The sequence below is a fragment of the Gambusia affinis genome, linkage group LG13 (assembly GCF_019740435.1).
Source record: "Gambusia affinis linkage group LG13, SWU_Gaff_1.0, whole genome shotgun sequence".
Taxonomy (NCBI): Eukaryota; Metazoa; Chordata; class Actinopteri; order Cyprinodontiformes; family Poeciliidae; genus Gambusia; species Gambusia affinis.
In genome coordinates, this window is record NC_057880.1 from 10382515 (window position 1) to 10404107 (window position 21593).

General features: G+C 38.8%; 3 protein-coding genes across 4 annotated transcripts; 1 reads left to right on the forward strand and 2 right to left on the reverse strand.

Moving 5' to 3' along the window:
* Positions 1-731: 731 nt before the first annotated feature.
* LOC122842143 (THAP domain-containing protein 6-like) lies at positions 732-3823 on the reverse strand. 2 transcript variants are annotated; one of them, XM_044135745.1, is made up of 6 exons: positions 3751-3823; positions 3408-3551; positions 3019-3214; positions 2814-2921; positions 2376-2580; positions 732-1323 (listed from the first exon to the last, which is right to left on the reverse strand). In XM_044135745.1, the coding sequence occupies exons 2-6, from the start codon at positions 3485-3487 to the stop codon at positions 1319-1321; spliced, it is 594 nt and encodes a 197-aa protein (XP_043991680.1). In that variant the 5' UTR covers positions 3488-3551; positions 3751-3823; the 3' UTR covers positions 732-1318. The 2 variants fall into 2 exon arrangements, with proteins under 2 accessions (XP_043991680.1, XP_043991679.1); XM_044135744.1 differs by having other exon boundaries at positions 3702-3769.
* Positions 3824-3829: 6 nt separating this feature from the next.
* Positions 3830-13672, forward strand: cog2 (component of oligomeric golgi complex 2). Its single transcript, XM_044135742.1, has 18 exons — positions 3830-3962; positions 4706-4867; positions 6279-6344; positions 6455-6535; positions 6742-6845; positions 7089-7197; positions 7399-7578; positions 8269-8393; positions 8621-8747; positions 8853-8992; positions 10628-10689; positions 10775-10926; positions 11008-11193; positions 11323-11395; positions 12249-12391; positions 12476-12615; positions 12734-12917; positions 13026-13672. Exons 1-18 carry the CDS (start codon positions 3906-3908, stop codon positions 13122-13124), a joined length of 2190 nt encoding a protein of 729 aa, XP_043991677.1. The 5' UTR covers positions 3830-3905; the 3' UTR covers positions 13125-13672.
* A 658-nt stretch (positions 13673-14330) lies between these two features.
* Positions 14331-19079, reverse strand: agt (angiotensinogen). The gene is made up of 7 exons (XM_044135743.1): positions 18927-19079; positions 17573-18015; positions 17068-17434; positions 16860-16984; positions 16611-16759; positions 14992-15148; positions 14331-14899 (listed from the first exon to the last, which is right to left on the reverse strand). Exons 2-7 carry the CDS (start codon positions 17981-17983, stop codon positions 14723-14725), a joined length of 1386 nt encoding a protein of 461 aa, XP_043991678.1. The 5' UTR covers positions 17984-18015; positions 18927-19079; the 3' UTR covers positions 14331-14722.
* Between the last annotated feature and the right edge of the window lie 2514 nt (positions 19080-21593).

The window sequence follows — 21593 nt, forward strand, 5'->3', positions numbered from 1 at the left end:
TAAATGTATCTATGCAGCCATTTACTAAATACTCGTATAAATAATTAAATGATTAAATAATAAATTTAAGATGATACATATGGCACAGGTTTTCCATACAGCAAAAACATTGCCAAAAGTGCCATCCATTAAAGATATGTTGAATACTATTAGTAATTACACTTCCCCATCCCCTCCAACAATTTAAGTAAATAATACGGACTATGTATTCAAATTAAAAGCTGTTGATTATTTCTGATATAAATGGTTAAACATCAAAACAATTAATATGCATACAATAAACGTGACAAAGATTGTTCGGCCTTAGATCAATTACATGAGTAAATACAAAGCAATAATATTACTTGATTACTTTCAATAGTAAAACAGTGTTATAATCCAATAACTTAATGTTTTCAAAATGAACTACCTCTATTCATTGCCCTCAATACCTACTGAGGTCAAAAAGTGTCACAATCCCCCCAAAAAAATGTTAAGGAAATATTTGTATTTTACTTGTAATTTAAATTATGAAGAATCTAGAATTACTTAAATGTTCAATAACTTTTTAAAAACAGAAATACGATCATATTCAATAAATTTGAATATGCGTTTAGATGTGGCTTGACAGTCAAATTAAAAGGTATTTTTTGACAATCACAAACTTTAAGCAAGTTTTAACGATTTTCAATAACTTCACATCTCTGTATTAAAAATGTGTTTATTGATCTGATGTCATTTTCTAATCCTAAATGTCTTGTCTTCATTAGCTGTAAAAGGACCTCTTTTTGTAACAGAACTATGAAAACATCCGCCAGTACGTAATTAATCTATGTAATGTGATTCACTTAGTGAATTAAGTGTCTGAAATAATCTGTATTTGCTTAATTGAAAAGAATTTCCAGAAACCTCACATTTTCACAAAATTGTACAACACATATTTATTTTTTTTTACCAAAAAGAGTTTTTATATATGATCATGTGCAAGTTGAAATTGACAGGAAAGAAATCTACAAAGACATTTACTCGCAGCTTAAAAATGATAGTTCATGGACTACATTGACTCAGAACATATATTACTAGTCTCACAAAACACTAAATTATGAACTGCCCAAAGGGTCATTCCCAGTCAACAGGCTTTAAGTTTACAATCATCCCTTTTTAATCCAGAATTTCTGCTGGCTGAAATGAGTGATCATCTTTCTGAGGAGGAGTGGTGAACACATTCAAATAAAGCTTGTGGAGTGGAACAGCAGGTAGAGCACAGCAGGGGGTTTCAAGAAATCTGCAACTTTCGTCCAGTGGTATGATCCCCCCTGATTGCTTGAAGTTTGATGCGTCAATCTGCCAGTGAACCAAAGTAAAGAAAAAAAAAAGTTATCGTGAGCGTAAAATGAAGAATTTTACATGAAGCAGGAACCGAACAAAATTAAAACTCAAACTTTACAATAACAATGAGCTTGTGAGTTATCCATGATGTACTTTGTTTGTATTGAGGCAGAGATGTTTTTATAAAGCTCAACTTTCTGTTGCTTACTGCATGTAGCATCCTTATCTCTAGTAATACTGACAAATACCAAAAAAAAAAAAAAAAGTTTGTGATTAAGTTATGGTTTGAGAAATAAAGTAAAGAGCAGAGTTGACATGCTCTCACCAGACACTGGTTCACTTAATCTATCAGAGTCACTTCCGGTCCTATATTTGTTACTGCAAGAACTATGAAGGTTGCAAAAACTGAAAGAACTCCTCACAGGTACTGGTAATAAAACTGACAGATACATTAAAAGTAGTCTTACTTTTAATGTAAGAGTACTCCTACTTTTAATGTACCGGTACATTAAATAGCAAGGGGTAGTTAATACAATACCCCTTGCTGTTTACACTGGGTTTAAAGGGACAGTGAGGTTTTACCCCAGAAAACTTGCAAAGCCCGGTGGTTGGCTGTGGTCATTCATCCAGCGGCCCGTTGTGTTTTTGAGTTAAAAATGTTTAAAGTTGACAGGAAATTTGAAAATATCACCTGATAATTATGTGCTATGGAAAGATTGGATGATTAATACCTGAACACCAACTATAAAGTCTTAAATAACTGCAAACATTTTAAAAAGACCTAAATAAATCAGCAATGCTTAGCCTGGTGGGGACAAGAGTAAAGCCTAGGTCAGGCTTGTAATACACGGGGGGGAAACCCAGGAAATTCTTCAACATCACAGGGACAGGATGTGATCCCAGTTTTGTTCAGTGTTTCCATAATTTAGGAAATATTTTTTTAAAGTGATGACGTTGTGGAGCTATCCCTCTCATTCCTTTCATTGCAATGATGGTCAAACATTTTATAGAAGTTAATTAAGTTCTTTATGTTTTCTCCTCGCTTTACAGCTGATCACTGGACCTACCAGATTCCTGGAGCAGCTCGATCTCTATTGCCTCTGATAGCATTCCTCTTTCTTCTAATTGCTCCAGCAGTGACTTTAAAACTTGTTTCTGTCTCCTTTCTCGATCCTTTGCATTTCTGAGTTGTCGCTCCAGCTCCTCGATCCGTGCTTGAGCGTCAGATAGCTTTTTTTTTACTTGAGTAGGATCCAGAGCATAGTGATGATCCTACAGAATGAAAGATTTGTTGACTAAAGAAACACTTTTGCTGTAAATTGCTGTGAACTGTTTATGTTTTAAGAAAGAAACTGTTTTAAAATGCTGAATAATTTTTGTTTACACTCCACATTTATGTTCTACTCTGCAAGTGTATCACATATAATCTAAATAAAATATGTTGAATTTCGAAGATTTAAAGTTAAAAAAAAAGTCTGAAAGCTTTTGCATGACACTTTACTTACAGAGACTGCAGGCTTTGGAGGTTCTGGACATTTGGGAGCAGGGAGGGGATCCTTGATTGGTTCCAATGCACGCCTTGATGTCTTCGTTGACCTGGCTTTAATGGGCCTCTTCAGATTTGAAAACAGAGATATATTGTTGAGAAAAGATATTTAATTATTTAAACTTAGGTGGCATATCTGTAAAAAAAACTCTGTATGTACTAACCCTCTTTAGATGATTTGGAAAAGATGCAAAAACAGAAGGGATAACACCTTCCCTCAATCGTACAGTTTGACCAGTTCTGTCAAAATCAGCTTGCAAAAAGTGATCACTACAGAGGACGGTTTTATTAGATGGCTTGAAGTCCAGTCTTCTGAATGCTAAGATCCAGGCTTTTCTGAGCCCAGGATCTTTGGGGAACCTTTAAAATCAACAAAGTCATAACAGGCTTACTTCTAATTAGGGCAAAAATTCGGTGAGTGTGCATAAAGTTAACAACTTGAAAGTATGTTTTGCTTGGTAACAAAAATCAAAGCATACCGGTAATGTTTTTGATAGTTTAAATTACATTTAAAGCGGCAGACAATATTGAAACACAACAAACGTCAACTCACTGGTGAAAAGTTATCCCTCGATGTTTACTTAGAATGGTTCGTCTGTTTTTACAGCCATAAGCCGAACAGGACACCGGCATTTCTGGATGTGGTCACGTTTACAATAAAAGCTGCTCTAATCGCCTGCTGCCAACGTTGACCTACCTAAGATGGCGGACACGAAGACGTACGTCTGAACATTAGCAAATACTGTATATACCCGTATTTATCTACGGCCAGGCAATTTTTGTAGCACAGTAGAAGTACAAATGTATTGCTACGATAATTCAAAAGTGAAGAAAATTAACTTATTACAAGTAAATACGGCAAACTCTCCGTAAAGCGACAGGACAGCACGCCTCACCGCCTCAATGGCGTCTGAAGACCCCCCGGCCTCTAGAGGGCGCGGTGGTGTCACGGGAAGTGCCATGTTTGCGGAAGCTACGCTGTAGCAGCTAACCTGACAGTTTGTCATCTTTATCCGCGAATACTGTGCTGAGCTGTCTTTTAAGATCCAACATGAATTTACCGAAAGGACCAGATTCTCTGTGCTTCGATAAAGATGTTTTTATGAAGGTGAGAGTTTGTTAAACTCGCGTTATTTTAGAGCGCTGTGGTTAGCACCTGCCAAGCAGTTTAACATTAAACAGGGCAAATGTCGATATTGGATGTTAACTGTTGTTGTTTAAAGATTTATTTTTGATACTGTGTCCAAAAATGTACACACATGCATTCGCCTGCGGTTTTAATTTCCAGCATCTGTTTTATCACAACCAATATGTCTTAAATAAAGGACTAAATATTTATGTTCTCAGGATCTCTTCTATTTACTTTGCCTTCCAGAAGTACTTACACCGCTTTAACTTTTACACGTCGTCACTGAGTTTTATGTGATAGTTTTAAACACAGTTGTGCAACATTGTTTACAACTATGCACTATCCTCATTATGAATTTATAAAAGCTAAGCTGAATCTAATGGAGAATCTGAGGCGTAATTTGAAAATGTATGTATTCTCCATGCAGTTTAGCGAAGATGCTACAGACACACCCCAAAAGACTTGCAGTTGTTATTACAGTAAAGTTTGGCTCCACAGTTGACTAAAGACAAATGGATGTCACACAATTTGTAAAAGAAAAGCTTGTATCAATTTCTTTCTGACTCACAAGTATGCTCTACTTGCTTCTAGTGTATTATATAAAATCCCACTGAAATACTATAGTTTGAGATTTTTTGTATGAACAAAAGAAAACTTAGTTATTTCTATGATTATCTCTGAGTGTTAGAACTGCCACTCACATTTTCTGCTGTTGCCTCCAGGATGATTTTGACGTCGACCAATTTGTGGCCGAGTGTCGAAAGCAGGTCCAGCTGGAGGAGATGAGAGAAGACCTGGAGATGTACTATAAACTGCTGAAAACAGCCATGGTGGAGCTCATCAACAAGGATTACGCAGATTTTGTCAACCTCTCTACCAACCTGGTGAGTTGCTGCCGCTACATGTCCAGCGTTCCACTGGCAGATGGAAAGAGATCGATAGGACAGGACAGTTTATATGAATACATGCCTGACAACCACTGCTAATAATTACACAAAATGTTACATTTTGGTGACACAGCAACAGATCAAGGATCTTTTCAGTACACAGTGCATCGATTTGCATTTTTATTTTTCTCTCGTTATTGTCAGGTTTTTAATAAAAAATTTCTTCCTTCAGAATATTTTACTTGTTTTCTGTATGGCTGCAATGAAACATTTAGATCTAATGTGAGAACACAAACTTGGCTGCCATAGAACATTTCCGCATAGATTCTACCTTATATGTATATGGTGGAATCTATGTGGTTTTTATAAACCACAAGTTAAAAAAAACAACTCACTGAATTTAATTTAATATTGCATTAAAGACTTTAAGTTGATAGATTTTTTTTTTTACAAAAATACACAAAACAAAAATAGTGCTAGAGTAAAAAGCATGACCTCGTGTGGAATATATCGCTCATTTTGAACCAATAATACAATCACAGTAAACAATATAGATTGTTTTCATGCCTAAATGTGGCTATTAGGAAACGTCTAAACTCATTTGCTTTTATTTTCAAAGAAGGGGATGAAACTTTATTTGGACCTCTCTGCCCTCTTATCAATGTACAAAGGCAATTTAACTTTCACAACTTGCTATATTTACCAAAGATTTAAACAAAACCTTCTACTAGAGGTTTTTTTAATTTTTTTTTACTTCCTTTCAAAAATATTTTCACCAGCTCCGCATTTGACAGACCATATTTGTCGTAACTCATAGTTTCTTTACGTCAAAATAATTGTAATATTATTTGTCATTAGCTATCATTTAATAGCAAGCACTTATGTAAAGTGAATCCATTCATCTGTCATTGGGTGTTCTCATGCTAGAATGATTGAATCAAGAACAATTGTCTTGGATGTCTGCAATGATTTCGGGGATCCAGCAGATGTCGCTAATGAGCAATAAATGGTCAGTTTCCGTGTCGTTATCAGTATGTAAGAAACGCTCAGTGAAACATCATCTGCCCATCACTCACATTGTCCAAGCGTGTCCGAATGAACACAGGCCTCATCTGTACCCCTCAACTGTGATCAAAAATCTACCAGTAAAATGTTAAACTCACTGTGTTCTCCAGAACTTCCTATAGCATTGAGGCATTATGAATCTTTAGTGTTCATAATAAGTCAGACTCTGACTTAAGCTTGTCAGAAGAAATTAAGTTTGGATACGAATTCTACACCTGGAAATTAAGAATGGATATTTCTGTGTTCAAGGCAATAAACTCACCTCACATAGACTTCAGGTAGTATTATATGTGTTTCAAAGTAGATATTTCTTATTGTGATTTCTTATTATTTCTCATCTCAGGTGGGAATGGACAAAGCCCTCAATCAGCTTTCTGTGCCACTGGGACAGTTACGAGAGGAGGTCATGGTATAAAACCCTAAAAAAAAAAAAAATCATAATAATCTTTGTTCTTTTCTTTGCTCTGTGTGTTTTAGCCAATTCAAAATATGTTTTTTTTTGTTTGTTTTTTCTGGCAGAGTCTGCGTTCCTGTGTGAGTGAAGTGATACAGGCCATCGATAACCAACTGTCCAAACAGGAAGACCTGCAGAAAAAGAAGGTTTGGATCTTTTTCCTAATATCTGATCTTTATCTGTAATGCAATACAGTCATCTGTTGTCTGTGGCAAACTGGGCGAATTCACTTAGAAAAAAAGGTAAAGACACTAATATTATCTGTGGATTCTACTTCTCGACTGTTTAATTAGATAATAAAGTGGAGCGTCTCCACTTTGTGAATTGATCCGTCTTTGTTATTGTCCCTCAGCTGTGCGTTCTGAGGCTGATTCAGGTGGTTCGCTCAGTGGAGAAGATTGAGAAGATTCTGCACTCGCAGAGCTCAAAGGACTCCAGTTCTCTGGAAACAAGCAGGTGGGAAACAGAACAGACTCTCCGTTTGAGCTTTTTGTAGATTGATGACCAAAGGATGGTGCACACTTTACAAACAGCAGATGCCAAATTATAAAAACCTTCTACTACAGTAATAATATGGATTCAGTATTAATTTCATACTGACTTTGCGGAAGGCAAACAAGTGTTGGAGGTTAATATTTGCTCAGCTTGGTTATGTGTTTATGTCCCCATGAGTGATTGTGTGTCTGTGTGTGTGAACAGCCCTTTGTTAGCGGGCCAGATCCTGGAGCGGATTGCAACAGAATTCAACCAGCTTCAGTTTCACGCTGTGCAAAGCAAAGGCATGCCCCTGCTCGACAAAGTCAGACCTGTAAGTGTCGGAACGGTTAACCACAGAGACGATTGATAAGCTTCTCTCCTACTTGATCGAATGGTTCGATTCCCTTTTTGTCTGTCCTGATTGCCCAGAAAAGCCTTCACGTGTCTGTGTTGTGCTTTCCATTGAAGTTATAGAAAAAGAAGCGGCAGTGGCAAGCATCTGTTTTTGATGCAGTTTGTTGTGTTCTGGCAGCGCATTGCGGGGATCACCTCCATGCTGCAGCAGTCCCTGGAGGGCCTGTTGATCGAGGGCCTGCAGACGTCCAACGTGGACATGGTGCGCCACTGCCTGAGGACGTACGCCACCATAGACAAAACCCGAGACGCAGAAGCTTTGGTGGGACAAGTGCTGGTCAAACCCTACATGGACCAGGTACACATCTTTGATGATTTATTGCTAGTTTTTTGTTTGTTTGTTTGTTTGTTTTGGGGGGCGGGAGGAGACTTCAGATGTGGTTTTGCAAAATTTTAGCTGGGCCTCCGTCCTTCTTGACTTGGCCGTACAATTAATACATGTGATTTTAGTCGAATGTATCACATAGCCAGAACTTTTTAGAAATTCCTGCTGCTCCTTAATGTTGCTCTAGGCCCCTAAGCAGCCTCCCTGACCGGTTTCATTCACATCCCTTATCAGTTTTGCAGAAACACTCATCTTTCTGGTGATACAGCGGTTCCACCATGTTTTGTGTATTTGGTGATGACGACCTACCAGAACAACTGAACTTTATGCGGGCTCGTGCAAACTGATGAATCATATTCGTTCAGACATTTATCTCTGTTCTTTCGGTTGTTTTGTGCAGGTTATACGTCTCGTTAAAGTTGGAAACAGTTCTGAATTGACTTTTCTTTGTTTAATATTTGGTTAACAGGGGTTAAACTTGCTGTGTTGATTTTTTTAGTCCACTATTAGACTAAACCTGAGCTTAGCTTAATTTTATATTGTAGATGGGAGCAAGCTGCATGATGCAAATGAAAAAAAAAAAAAAAGAAGAAAGATTTCAGCAAAATGCTGATTATTTTTGCCTGTAAGTGCTAGAGATTGTGTGTCTTCTTCTCTTTCCAGGTTATAGTAGAAGAAGTTGTGAAGTCCAGTCCGAGCGGTCTTCAGCTGATGTTCTCCAGACTGCTGGACTTTGTCCCTCACCACTGCAGACTGCTTCGAGAGGTGACTGGAGGAGCTATATCCAGGTATTATTAAAATTAGAGTAAATTAGACATGAAGTCATTCGTTTTGTATTTTTTAAACTCAAAAGTAGGTTCGTTAGTTGGCACTACTTGCTGTGCATCTTCTATTTTTATTATTTTTTTAGAGTCAAAAAAACAAAAACAAAACTACAACCCACATCCTCTTAATAATAACAACAACTTGGTAAACCAGTGAAAACAGCTTTCATTTGGCCTTTTTCCCCCCTCAGTGACAAGGCTGACACAGTGCCAGGTTATGATTTTCTGGTGAACTCTGTGTGGCCGGAGATGATCAGAGGAGTAGAGGAAAGGTTGGCTTACATCTTCAGCCCCGGGAACCCTGAGATATTCTATGAGGTACGCAAATGTTTCTGGCATGTCGTTCAAAACGCTCTATAGCAGAGGTTTGCCGTGTTCTATGAACTTCAAGATTTGATCTGTACTTCTTCTCCCGTGTTTTAGCGCTACAGCGTTAGCATGGACTTCGTCCTGCGTTTCGAGCAGCAGTGCAGTTCTCAGGCCAGTGTGAAGAGACTGAGAGTTCATCCGTCGTATATCAGTTTCAACAACAAATGGAACCTGCCTGTCTACTTCCAGCTTCGGTAAACATGCCCCTAATTTGTTTAACGCCTTGTTAATCCTGGAGATCGGTTACTGAATACACACTACACTCGCACACACCTAGAGTCGGGCTGTAAATCCAGGCTTTGTACGGCGCCGAGTCAAAATAAACTCACTCACTTTCAAAGGAAGCTTTAAAAAATGTGCGTTTTGCCTAAAATGAGTTTTTTAGCATCCTGAAGGTGAATGTCAGACGGTAAGGAATCAAACATTTTAGGGTGTCTGTGCAAATGCTGAGTTACGAAAGGAGAAATGTTTTGCTGTAGCACGTTTTCATCTCCTTAAAACACAAATAAATCGTCTCCTGAAATGTAATATCTTGAAGATGTATACAGAGGTAACTTGGTCTTGTATTATTTAACCCATTGAGTGAATCAAATCAATGAATAAGCTTCAGTCCACCTCCTCCAGTTACACTGAGAACAAACATCTCTAAATTACTCTTCAGGCTCCCAAATCCGTGATCACAAGAACAATGGAAAATCCTGGTTTCCCCTGATTTTGACAGGAAATTGAGTGAAAGTGTCTGAAGGTTTTAGTTTCCTCCAAATGTGCTGTCATGTCAAAATAGCTGAACATTTGCTCTCCAATCTCAACCGCATTTCATAATATAAGAATTTCATGTCAGTTGATATCAATATTTTTTGGATTAGCTTTTGTTTTAAATACACCACACTTTTTTAAAAGTTGTAAAAACCATGTGTCATTTTCATTTCCCTTCACAAATATTGACTATTTTAGGTTGATGTGTCACATAAATCCTAGTAAAACCACAAAATGCGTGGTTGTAACGCGATCAAAATGAGGAAAAGTGACATGATGGAATATTAAAACCTGGAAGGTTTGTCTGTTTTACTTTGTTGTATAGTCCCCAAAAGCTAAGAATATGGACTCAATACTTATTTTTAAAAAAAAGTGAAATTATTGATTTCAGGGATTGCTTTTCAATTCTCACTAAACTGATAATAATTTTTGAGGGGAATGCATTTTGCAGAGAGGACTCCATCTGAAAGTCAGAGTTTGGGTCCGAGTAAAAATCCTGCTAAGTGTGTAATTTGTTAAATTGACGTTTCTTTGCTTTTTAGGGCTCAGAGAGACAGACTGCGATTAAAATAACAGCCTGTCAGCGTTCTCTGTCAATAAAGACAACTTGGCAGGCGCTCACGACACGAACAAAACCCGCTTTTACCGGAATCTGGGAAATGACTTATCGCTGACGGTTTCACAGAGACGAGCGACTCAAAAACAAAATGTCAATTCAGAATGTGTCAGCACATTACTGAACGTTGCTCACTGCTATGACAGTAGACCTTGGAAGAATGGCTGCTGTTGAGGTTGGGGGGGAAAAAGTACAGATGTCCTCCCGCTGCCCCCTCCACTACACAGAAACACACTATAAAACGCACAACATGCAGGTTCATCTCTGCACGTCAGAGCAAAGATCAGGCCGCCTGTCCACATTTCACAACACAAACCCTCCACGGCTAAGCTTCTCCGGGAAGTCCAAAATTACCACGCACGTGTTGTTGAGCGGTTTTGAATCCGTGCTGGCGCAAACGTTGAGCTCATACCATTTTTGTCCTTCCGTACGCTGAATATTTTCTTCCATTTTTCAGGTACAAAGAGATTGCCGGCCGCCTGGAGAACACCATAGGAGACGGATTAGAAGCAGCACCAGGTGGGGAGTTTATGCCTAAACGTTAAACGTCGGTGTTTGCCGCACACGTTTCCCACAATGCCCCTGTGTTTCTGCTCCTTTCCAGCTGGCAGTTTGTTCCACCTGCAGGTGTCTGAGGTGTTGTGGTCCTGCTTGGTGAGGTGCTGGTCGGACAAGGTCTACCTGCCACCTTTGGCTCACCGCTTCTGGAAGCTGACTCTGCAGCTGTACTCGCGATATGCCAAGTTTCTGGATGAGGTAAAGCCAAATGCAGAAATGAAAGAGGAGCAAGAAGAGCAACCCTGTCCAGGCTTTACCTAACTGAGTCAATCCACACAGGCGTTGACTAAAACTCCGGCCATCGAGGCTCTGAAGGAGCCGTCCAGACCCCTGCCGAGCTCGGCCTCTTCCACGTCCAGCCGAACGTCCCTGGACGAAGGCGGCAGCGAGGGCGGCGGCCCGGCAGCTCTGTCCACCAAGCAGCTGGTTTTCATCGCAGCTGACATTCAGAAGCTGCAGGAGAAGGTGTGTGCGCACACGGTCTGAAGACAGAACAATACAGAAGGATCACCGAGATGTTTCCTCTATTAGTAATATAAAAAAAATATTCTTCAGTGTAGTTTTTTTATATTTTCTATGTCTTCTTTCTTTTAGATCCCAGAGTTGTCAGAGATGGTCAGACAGCGATTAGATGCTATCGGGATCAAAAACTTTGCAGTTGTAGAAGGTAAGTTGGCCATACAATGCACACTGGGAGCAGTTCTTTTTTTATTTTATTTATTTTTTTGTCAGAATATGACGGAAAGTTAAAAAACAATCAGAATCTTTGGACATTTTTTTTTCACTGTTTTTTTATATTTCTTTAGCATTGAGCAGTTATGAAAAACTTAGGATGTTTACACTCCTTGAATGTAATTAAACATTCACTTAAGGAGTATTCAGCTAAACTCAAAAATACTTTATGAACCCATAGTGAAAAAATAAAATTACTACTAATTGTTTTCTTTAGTTCTGGGTGGGTTTGCCCAGCTTTTACCATTTTATCCCGAGCCACATCTTTTTCATGTGTATAAGTAAACAAATTCATACTCTTGCGATTAACTATTATGTTTTTATGGTCATGAATTATGGAGATGATCAGAAAAATCCTCAAATCTCACATGTTTTGCTTCTCATTTTTGTGAACATTTTAATTTGCGCTCTTCCCAGTTTATTCTTTTATGAAATGAGACCGCTTATGATACAGATCAAATACATTTTTAATTGACCTCCTAGTAGATAATATTTATTAGATACATGAGCAAAAACTAAGAAAGAGAACTTATCAAAGCTTATGTGGGGAAAAAAAAATTAATCACAGAAGTATGCATGGGTCACATCTGAAGTAGCACACAGTCATAGAAAAACACTACATTTCTCAAGAAATGTTAAAAATGCTCCCTTTCAAAACTGGAAAATTAGGTACAAAAACTGCAGAAGCTACAACTAAATAAAACAGGCAGGAGTTCAGGATGATGTTCTATAAATTTTATGTCGCCGCTTCCTGGACGTTTACCGTAACAAAGCGTTCTGTCTGACAGATGCCCTCGCAGACTCCAGGGTTCGCCTGTCCAGCAGCATTCCGCCTCTGAACGCCAGGATGACGCAGCATCTGACCGAGCGCTCCTGCCGCTTCCTGAAGAGTGCCTCCGAGGTCCCACGACTCTACCGCAGGACCAATAAAGTAGGTGGATCTTTCCCTCCCCCGCATATTATCAGCTCACACTTGTAATCTCTTAGAATATTTTGCCTTTTTGTTCCTGTGAAGGACCTACCAGTACGAGCATCGGCATACATGGACAACGCTTTACAGCCATTACACCAGCTGCTAGCGGACTCCACAGGGCTGGTCAACCCCCAAACGGCACAGGAATGGCTCAGAGTTACACTGTCTGACTGCACACAGAAGTAAGTCTCAAATCTACATTCATGAAACTAAACTAACCCAAAGAGGTTGTGATGCTACTAGGAAGAATGTCCTGTGCCCTGAATTTAGTCTTTTGGTCAAAACTCTCCTCTTTTTCAGGTACTATGAGACCATCTCAGAGGTGCTGAGCTCAGTGAAAAAGATGGAAGACAGTCTGAAGCGTTTAAAGCAAGCCAGAAAAGGTGCAAGCGCTGCTGTCACAACAGGAACCAACGGTGGGCCGACAGACGACAGCAAGATCCGTCTCCAGCTGGCCTTGGATGTGGAATATCTGGGCGAACAGGTTTGTGTCGCTTTGATGCACAAATGGACACAATCAAAGCTCAAAGCGCCTAGCAAAGTAGCAGGTGTTTTACTTTATGTGTCATTTCTCTATTTGCTTTTGTCTCAGATTCAGAAAATGGGCCTCCGGCCCAGTGACATCTCCATGTTCTCCACCCTGACGGAGCTCGTGAAAGAAGCCCGGGACCTCGGCGAACAGAACCAGTAGAACATCCGCTCTGAAGGCAACGGGGATTTCTCTGCACACCTTCAGATTTCCTCTAAGAAATGAAAGTTTTGTCCCCGACGACATGAGGAAAAAAAAGAACTGACTTTATGAAATCATCGTCCAAACCACTGAGCCCTCACAGTGCAGCAAACGACTGGGCTACATGTGTACCAGGGTTGGTAGGTTACTATGGGATCATATGCTACTGTGTAGTGTATCCTCATTGTAAAAACTACTATATTGATCACCTCTTGGGTTTGAATGTTTCTAAAAGAGCCGAATTTTATTTTTAAAGGGTAAACTCAGCAACAGCATGTTTATTTCATTTTTTTAAGCGCCTTACAGATAAAAATAGTGTTAATGTGGAATATGTACACTGAGGTTGCAGAATCCAAATGAATACTTTGGGAATAAAGACAAAGGATTTATGTCATCTGTGTTTTTATCCACAGATGATGTGGTAGCTGCATGTGATCCTGAATAGGTTGCTTAATTATATTGTTGTTGTTTTTTTTTCTAACAATCTATTAAAAAGGGCGACTCTGGGAGCAATTGTTTTGTCTAATTTAAAGAAGCTATAAGATTAGGTTAATTTTCAGGACCATGCAAACTTTTTTCAGCCCTTTTACCGAAATTGTCAAGAAAATATTTAGATTTTTTTTTATTTTGTTGTTTTTAGATTCAGTAACAGTTTTTCTGGTAATTTGGTCATGCTTTGGATCATAATTCCACATCCAGTTGTTTTCAGTTTTCTGGCAGAAACAGCAAAAATATTTGTAAAAAAAAATAAAAAATTTTAAGGCGTTCACGAGGCGATGCACCCAATCAAAGCCTCCATTGCAACTGAAAGAGAATCAAGCCCACAGCATCATAGATCCTCTCCAGTGCTTCACAGTGGGAATGGAGCAGTTTTACACCAGAGTATTTTACAGAAACTCAACCTTGTCTCAGCTGATCAAATCATTTGCATTTAAATGGTAGGAGTGGAAACTATCTAACATCATACCTACCTGTACGATGTCTCATTTTGAAACTCTGGTTTGGTTTTTCTTGCTCTTTTATCACTGCATAGTTGGGAAAATTTGACTTGGGTCCTTTGGTAGGAAGTTGAGTTGAGCAGCTAAACTCTTGTTGCCTTTTCTTGACTTTCCTGAATGGCATTTCCTTTTACATTTCCCATTTCAAAGAGCATCCACACATAACCCATTCCTCTGGAATGTTTTATTTATACAATCGCAGGCAAACAAAAATAAACTCTTAATTACAATAACATAAGAAGTTAATCATTTCAAATAGACTACTTTACCAAGCCTACTGAAGAGTTTTGTAGAGAACATCATGAAAGTAAATATTACAAAAAAAAAAAGGATGGGAAGTTTTAAACTAGTTGACTGTGAAGAAGTCTATCCATAAATACTAAAATGAGACCTCCAGTGATTCCAGTAACTTTCTGTGTGCTGACCTTGAGTAACCATAACACTGTTTAATACTAAAAGAGACAAAACTGTAGCTTAATTTCTTGTCTATGCCGTCTGGTCATTTCTGTCAGACGCAGCAGCACTTTGATAGTCTGGTCATCTGTTCAGTATCAAACAGCTTCAGAGGGTAGGGTTGGAGATCTTTCCCAGCAGCAGGATCGATTCGTAATGCTCCTCTATAACGGAGAAAAAGAACGGTCTGTTGATGGACAGCCTCACAGCGACGCCTGCCTCTGTAGTCCTGGCCTGAGGTTCTGCTGCTTCCCCTGACATCTCAAACATCACGTTGTTCATGGCCTGACAGAAAAAACAAAACACAAAGCTGTTAATGACGCAATCTGTGGAGTGTTTTTTTTTACATGACCACGAGATCAGTTCGTCTGGTTTACCTTGTCTATGGAGAAAGGGCTGGTGTTGCTGAGCTGGCTGAACTCGGCCTGGGAGCCCAAGAGCGTGGCCCCAAGAGAGCGATTCATGGTGGTCAGTAGGTCATGGATGTCAATCAGAGAAGACAGGGAGAACTTAGGGAGGGACAGCTCCAACAACCTGAGAACCAAAAAGGAGAAAAAAAAAAAAGAAATTTCTAAAACCAAAATGGGAATCTTCTTATTTTTTCTCTATCGTCCAGAAAACTTTTTCTGTTTGACACACTGAGGCTAGTAAAACTGTATGATGGCAGTAAAGATGTTCTAATGAAATCCAAAGTCGGGAATACAATGAATGCCCAAATTCAATTTTCAATATGGCTTCTACCCATACAAAAAAAGTTACTTATAATGAACTGGGAAGAAATAATTATCTTTCTACATAGTAGTCACAACTACAATTACCTGTACATGTATAGTGCCCATATTGTGTTATCATTGGTTACATGACAAGCTCCTGCAACCTGAGCCACCATTCCTCCTATACTAGAAAGTCCCACTTATTTTCAACTTGGTACAAATCTTCAAACTTCTGTACTCAGAAGTTTGAAGATTCTTGTTATACAACAAGAAAGTCGCCTGAAATCGAAATTCCACCTGAGAACGTCAGATGTTCAGTGTGATATATCACATGACTGCCATGCATAAAACTTTGCCAAACTATTTCTAAGTGCTTCTGGTAGTTTATTTTCTTCTTAAACCAGTGGCAGACAATGTTGTACAACCTCTGTTTTTGAACATCTTCCTTTAGTGCTTGAATCCATGAAAGAGAAACAAATATTGCTATTTTGCATCTCGTGTTAAAATACGGGCTGCACAGTGGCGCAGTTGGTAGAGCTGTTGCCTTGCAGCAAGAAGGTCCTGGGTTCGATTCCCGGCCTGGGGTCTTTCTGCATGGAGTTTGCATGTTCTCCCTGTGCATGCGTGGGTTCTCTCCGGGTTCTCCGGCTTCCTCCCACAGTCCAAAAACATGACTGTCAGGTTAATTGGGCTCTCTAAATTCTCCCTAGGTGTGAGTGTGTGTGTGCATGGTTGTTTGTCTTGTATGTCTTTGTGTTGCCCTGCGACAGACTGGCGACCTGTCCAGGGTGAACCCCGCCTCTCGCCCGGAACGCAGCTGGAGATAGGCACCAGCAACCCTCCCGACCCCATTAGGGAAGAAGGGTGTAAGAAAATGGATGGATGGATGGATGTTAAAATACCACAACTAACAAATTCACCAGATTTCCAAAATTTTAGCTAATATACGCTCAATTCATGTGAACCTGAGACAAGTATCTTCTATACAGCCTGTGGTTGAACAGCACAGTGGAATACTGATCTCTGGTTGAATTGGATACAAACTCTCAGTTGTGTTAATTATGAGTATATACCTTAAACTTTCAGTATGCTCTACATGTTTACATGACAAACTGCACAATTTCATGTCGTCATCACGTCGTCATTGTCATTGGAAATGGAAAGGACTGGTTAAAATAGGATATTTGTTTACATTTAAATTCCAAATGTCGTGAACTACTGACGTGTGTGACAAAAATATTTTCAGTTAATTAATAACTCTCTTTACAAAAACCTTCTCTCACCCTTCCTGGAGGTTCTTGTGCCAGCCACCCATCAGGTTGGTGAGCAGTTTGTTCTCTATATGACCGAGGGTTGTTCCTTCGTGAGGTAGAACGAGCAACATGTGGCTCTGTTTACTGAGAGGCAGCTTCACAACAGTGCACCTATTCACCTTCAATAAAACAAACAGCAGAGGAGTCAAAATCTCTTCTTATCTGATTGGGACATGAATGCAAGGAACAAAAGAAAAAACATATAGAAGAAACCTTTACCTTGTCTTTCAGGTAGTGGTACTTATAAGTGCGTGTCATTGTTGAAGTCATTACTTTGGTTGTTTCGTCCACATGAAACTCTTCCGTGGAGACCTTGTCTGGCTGGAAAGCTGTCATCCAATTGCCTAAACAGACACAAGCAGAGAGCAAAGTCAGTTTTGATTCTTCAGTTGTTCCTGTGATTGATTTGGAAAGCCAGAGCTCATGCCTTTGAAGATGAAGGATGAGATGAAGAGAAAGTTGTTGCTTGGGTTCAGGCCGTTAAAGACGTTCGTCACTTTCCCATCCGACACTTTCTCCACAAAGCTGTTCACCAGTGTTTCCGCCTCCTCATGCTTCGAGAAGTCCATGCCTCGGATAAACGATTTGTCTGAGAAGTCTTGTGTTCCCTGAATAAAGTCTCTAGATAGCTGAGCGTCGCTCCGTACGAAGGCCCAGACCTGAGTGGTGATTTCATCTCTAGACCCATCGTCCACCAGAGAGTTAATGTCCTGTAGTGTACTGAGGATCTTATGTCCGTCTACTAAAGATACACAGTCCTCTCTGTCGGTACCGCTACTGAGGCCTAGAAACTCCTAGAACAAAAACCAAAGATTGATTATGAGCAAAGGATGAACATTTGGGATGGCAAGGGCAGTAAGTTATGCTTTCCAAAAATGAAATCAAAGTAGAGCTCAAAAACTACCAATAAAAAGCAAATCGAAGGCATGCACCTGAAAAGAGCGTGCCGTCTTCTTAGAAGCTCCGAGGTAGAAGGCAACAAGTGAGCCAAAAGTGTTGACTGGAGAGAAGAGGGTGTTGTTCTGTTTTCTGCTCAGGGCATGGTACATCCTCAGACCCAGAGGATTCAACAGAAAAGCCAGGACTGCCGGCTTGTCTGTCAAGTTTTGCTTCTGTGCATCCAGACTTGACTGGTCCCTGCTGTCAGGGGTCAAAACTTCAACATCAAGGGTCTCCACGGCGACAGTTTCGAGAGGCTTCACGGCGGAGCCCTGCAGAGTCTCACAGCTGACATTGTCAACAGCAAAAAGGTGGAAGGGGTGAATGTAGACGCGGTTGGTTTGGCTTTCGGAGATCCAGCAACACACCAGGGCTGCTAGAAGAAGTGGTGGTAGCTTCTGCATTTTATCTGTTGTTGCTAAGATGATTTTTCTCTCTGTGGGTAAACAAAGAGATATTATTCAGTATTACAAGTAACTTAGTGTTTTATTTCACGAACCACCGTCTCTGCCCTTCAGAACATTGGGGTTTGAAGTTATCTCTGACGGTTACAGGATCATGAAAACAACTTTCATCACTAATCTTTCTTAGCAGGTTGCAGAGAATTCACCCACTTTTCACAGCTATCAACAACATTCTGGCATTATTCTGGCTGGATCGTTTACCTCTCTTTTTTTGTAAGAACTGTAGGGGTGTTTTAAAATGGTCATCTTGCTGACGTGGATGCAGATTTTAAGGTCAGTCGACACATTTTAACAAAGTTGAGATTAGTGTGGATGTACAATTTTGAGCTTGTATGTAAAAGTTTGAGAGGATTGGGTAAAATCCACAGTAGATTCAGCAATTGAATCTTGAGCTTAAAGGGACAAAGTTAATAAGACATTCATGCTAAATTTTAATGGCAAATGTTTTTAGTAAATCAGTAAATGTTCTAGCTGCCCAGCAACAAATCTGAATGTGTGGACTGATGGACTCATGTGGGATTTAAGCAAACATATAGCCTGTTATGCAGCACAGACCCCGGCCTTGGTTTCTGATCAATACAACTGGAGACTAAATGTTTGTTTATTATTGAGAAAACTACTGAGCTGCAATGACTTCTGTCAAAAATACTGACATATAATCTTTATTGTCTGACCCAAAGGTGACAGACATTCTTCTTTAATAGAAAACAGACTGCAGAACTTGAGCAATTCTTCACAACGTGGTTCTCAGTGTTTATTTTGAACTGCACCATCAAATGAAACTCGGTTACCAAGTTGACATTTGTAAGTGCCAAGATTTTCCGTAATTTTTCAGCTTTCTGATGTGCTTCTTTAATTTCAAAAAGACAAAACTGACTCTTACCTTGTGTGTCCGCAGTGACTGAGTGAGGTTCAGAATGAGGAGCCCAGACCTCTGCTCCTTTACTTAAGTCCAGCTGGTCAGCAGCGGTAGTTACTCATTAACCAAAGATAAACTGAGTCAGGGGCTTTACTGTCATGAATCACAGTTCGCCTTGTACTGGTGAACAACTGCTATAGATTAATGGTTTGTTTTGACATAAGGGGGAAATAGAAGAAGGGGTAAAGTAAAGCTTAACTTCCATAAAAGTACACTAGGAAGTATAATAACTTCTGAACTTGTGTGTATTTTTTTTCCTTCGTAATATTGTCTGCCTGAAAAATTGGCGTATAGTGGGAATGTTCATTTCCGGAAAGATTGTGGTAATTTTCCTCAGCATAGGGGTCAAGCAAACAATGAGTCTACAAGTCACATTAACGTCAAAGTGTTGACCAAACAATGACCAAAAGAGAAAACAAACCAGATTTCCTTAAACATGACCATGTCCCCCCGCCACCCATTTGAAAAATAATGATTGAGGTTGTGATGAATCAATGTTTCTTTTCTGGTAGGTGTTGTTCTCATCAGTGCTTTTAATAATGGTTAGTGTTTTGGACTGGCTGCGTTATGCTTCATATTCTTGTGAAACATTATAGCCTCAGCCTGTGTAATATACTTGTAGTTAATACAAGTACATTTAGGACAATAAAGTTTCCAAGGAAGAGATTATTGCAGCATACAAACATTGTAGAAGCAGATAACTGTTTTACCTTTTTGCAAAAGTCCTGGGAAGGAAGCTAATAGTAGTCATGTGTCCCGCTTTGTACTTTGTTACACAAAGTTAAGCTATATTGTGCTATTAGAGATACAATAATATCACCAATGTTTGGTGGAAAACCTGCACCTGATTCAACAAGGCCAGTTTTATTTCCTCATAAAGAAGTGAAACGTCATCCCATCTTCTGTTTTACAGCTTTTCTTTAATCTCCTGCAAATATCCTGACTGTTACAATGAGTACAGGCACCACAAAAAGAAATCGATTAAGAAAAAATTAATTGTTTGATTTTCTTTTTACTTCCTCTGAAACTGACAACAAGGTGTTGAAATTTTATTAATGAATTAAGTGCTTGGGTGACATATTACTGCTGAATGTTTCTAGTCTGTCTTCATTTTGATTTGAGGTTTAGCTTATTTATCACAGCTTGGATCATCTCTAAAAAACTGAAAACCTCATTGTCCTAAGTAGCTTTGTGAAATGGTTATATTATATTCATTTACTTACACTGAAATTTGTAGAACCTTGACAAGAGTAATTAATAGATTTTAAAGAATAGAAATGAAAACAGTTGATCTTAAGGATTTAAAATAGCAACATCACAATTAAAGTAAGGGTATTTTCCAGGCAAAAGTGTTAAAAGGTTAAAAACATAAAATAAAATAAAATAATTTATTTGAATATTGCCAACTTTTAAATTCTGATAATAACTTGGATGATGTTAACCTTACTGGACATATCTCTTAAGTTTGCTCTGCTTGCACTTTAGAATCCAATTGTGGGAAAACCATAGATATCCCATTTTTATGCCTTTATTTTCAATTTGCTCCTGATTCTAGAGAAATGCTTTTTTTTGTTTCAAAATAAGTTACATTTGAACTGACACGTAAAGATTCTGAAATCTTTAAACCACAAATGGACAGTAATTAATCTTATTTTGCATTTGGTTTTGCTAACCACGCCTCTGTCTGACAAACAACCTGCAACATCAAGAAGTCACTTAAATAGATCCTCCCGGACATGAAGAAGTAACAAAAGATCAGAAAAAGCGACACATCATGTCCCAGTTTAGAGACACTCAAGGGCAGAAGAAAACATTTTACATCAATTAATGTATTTATTAATCTAGAAAAGATGAACAGATCTAGGACAGCTATTTCTAAAGAGGTGGAGTTCCATTGAACCACAATCAATGATTAATAACTCAAACCACACGTCACAAAAAAATAAACAAAAACCTAGAGGAACATTTGAAGCACTGCAGATTTTACTTTCCCCAGATAAGAGATTCAACAATAAGAAAGAGACTAGACAGTTGGATTCATGCGAGAGGTTCAAGGCAAAAATCATTGCTGACCAAGAAAATTTGAAAAAAAAAAAACAAAACAAAAAAAACTCACATTTTCCAAATGGCCAAGACTTTTGAGAAAAGCCTTATGATTTTTAGAGTAACAAGATAGATATGAAAAATTTTGGAAGAAGTGCATCTAGACAGATCTGGTTAAAAAAAACAACCAAAAAAACAAACATGAAAAACTAACTGATTCAGGATCTGGAGGGTTTTCATAATTGAATCCTATATCATCAGTCACAAGGTGTAGGAGGCAATTACTTTTCCACAAAGGGCAAGTCTAGTTTTAGTATCTTTTTTTTTTGTTTAACAAATCTGAATTTTAAGTTTACTTTAGAAAACATAACCTGCTTGCCAAAGCACTTTAGTAAGCATTTTTATTAAAATTGCTTAATAATACATTTATTATGTTGTTATCAAACATAATAAATATGTTTGGAAACTATGAGAGAAAAAAGCTAAATCAAATAAAGATCTTCAAATATGTAAATGTGTTATCATCAGACTGCATCTAAATAAAGAGTCTTAGCATCCTGATGAATCAACTTTTGAGCTGTCTATAAT

Bases quoted from the DNA above. Each gene is read 5' to 3' on its own strand.
- LOC122842143 (XM_044135745.1), bottom strand. From the start codon at position 3,487: ATGCCGGTGTCCTGTTCGGCTTATGGCTGTAAAAACAGACGAACCATT. The intron at 3,215-3,407 runs GTGAGTTGACGT...TTGATTTTAAAG, and splicing joins CGAGGGATAACTTTTCACCA to GTTCCCCAAAGATCCTGGGC. The intron at 2,922-3,018 runs GTTAGTACATAC...TCAAATCTGAAG, and splicing joins TTCCAAATCATCTAAAGAGG to AGGCCCATTAAAGCCAGGTC.
- cog2 (XM_044135742.1), top strand. From the start codon at position 3,906: ATGAATTTACCGAAAGGACCAGATTCTCTGTGCTTCGATAAAGATGTT. The intron at 3,963-4,705 runs GTGAGAGTTTGT...TGTTGCCTCCAG, and splicing joins ATAAAGATGTTTTTATGAAG to GATGATTTTGACGTCGACCA. The intron at 7,198-7,398 runs GTAAGTGTCGGA...GTGTTCTGGCAG, and splicing joins TGCTCGACAAAGTCAGACCT to CGCATTGCGGGGATCACCTC.
- agt (XM_044135743.1), bottom strand. From the start codon at position 17,983: ATGCAGAAGCTACCACCACTTCTTCTAGCAGCCCTGGTGTGTTGCTGG. The intron at 16,985-17,067 runs GCATGAGCTCTG...GTGTCTGTTTAG, and splicing joins CTCATCCTTCATCTTCAAAG to GCAATTGGATGACAGCTTTC. The intron at 16,760-16,859 runs GTAAAGGTTTCT...GTTTTATTGAAG, and splicing joins ACCACTACCTGAAAGACAAG to GTGAATAGGTGCACTGTTGT.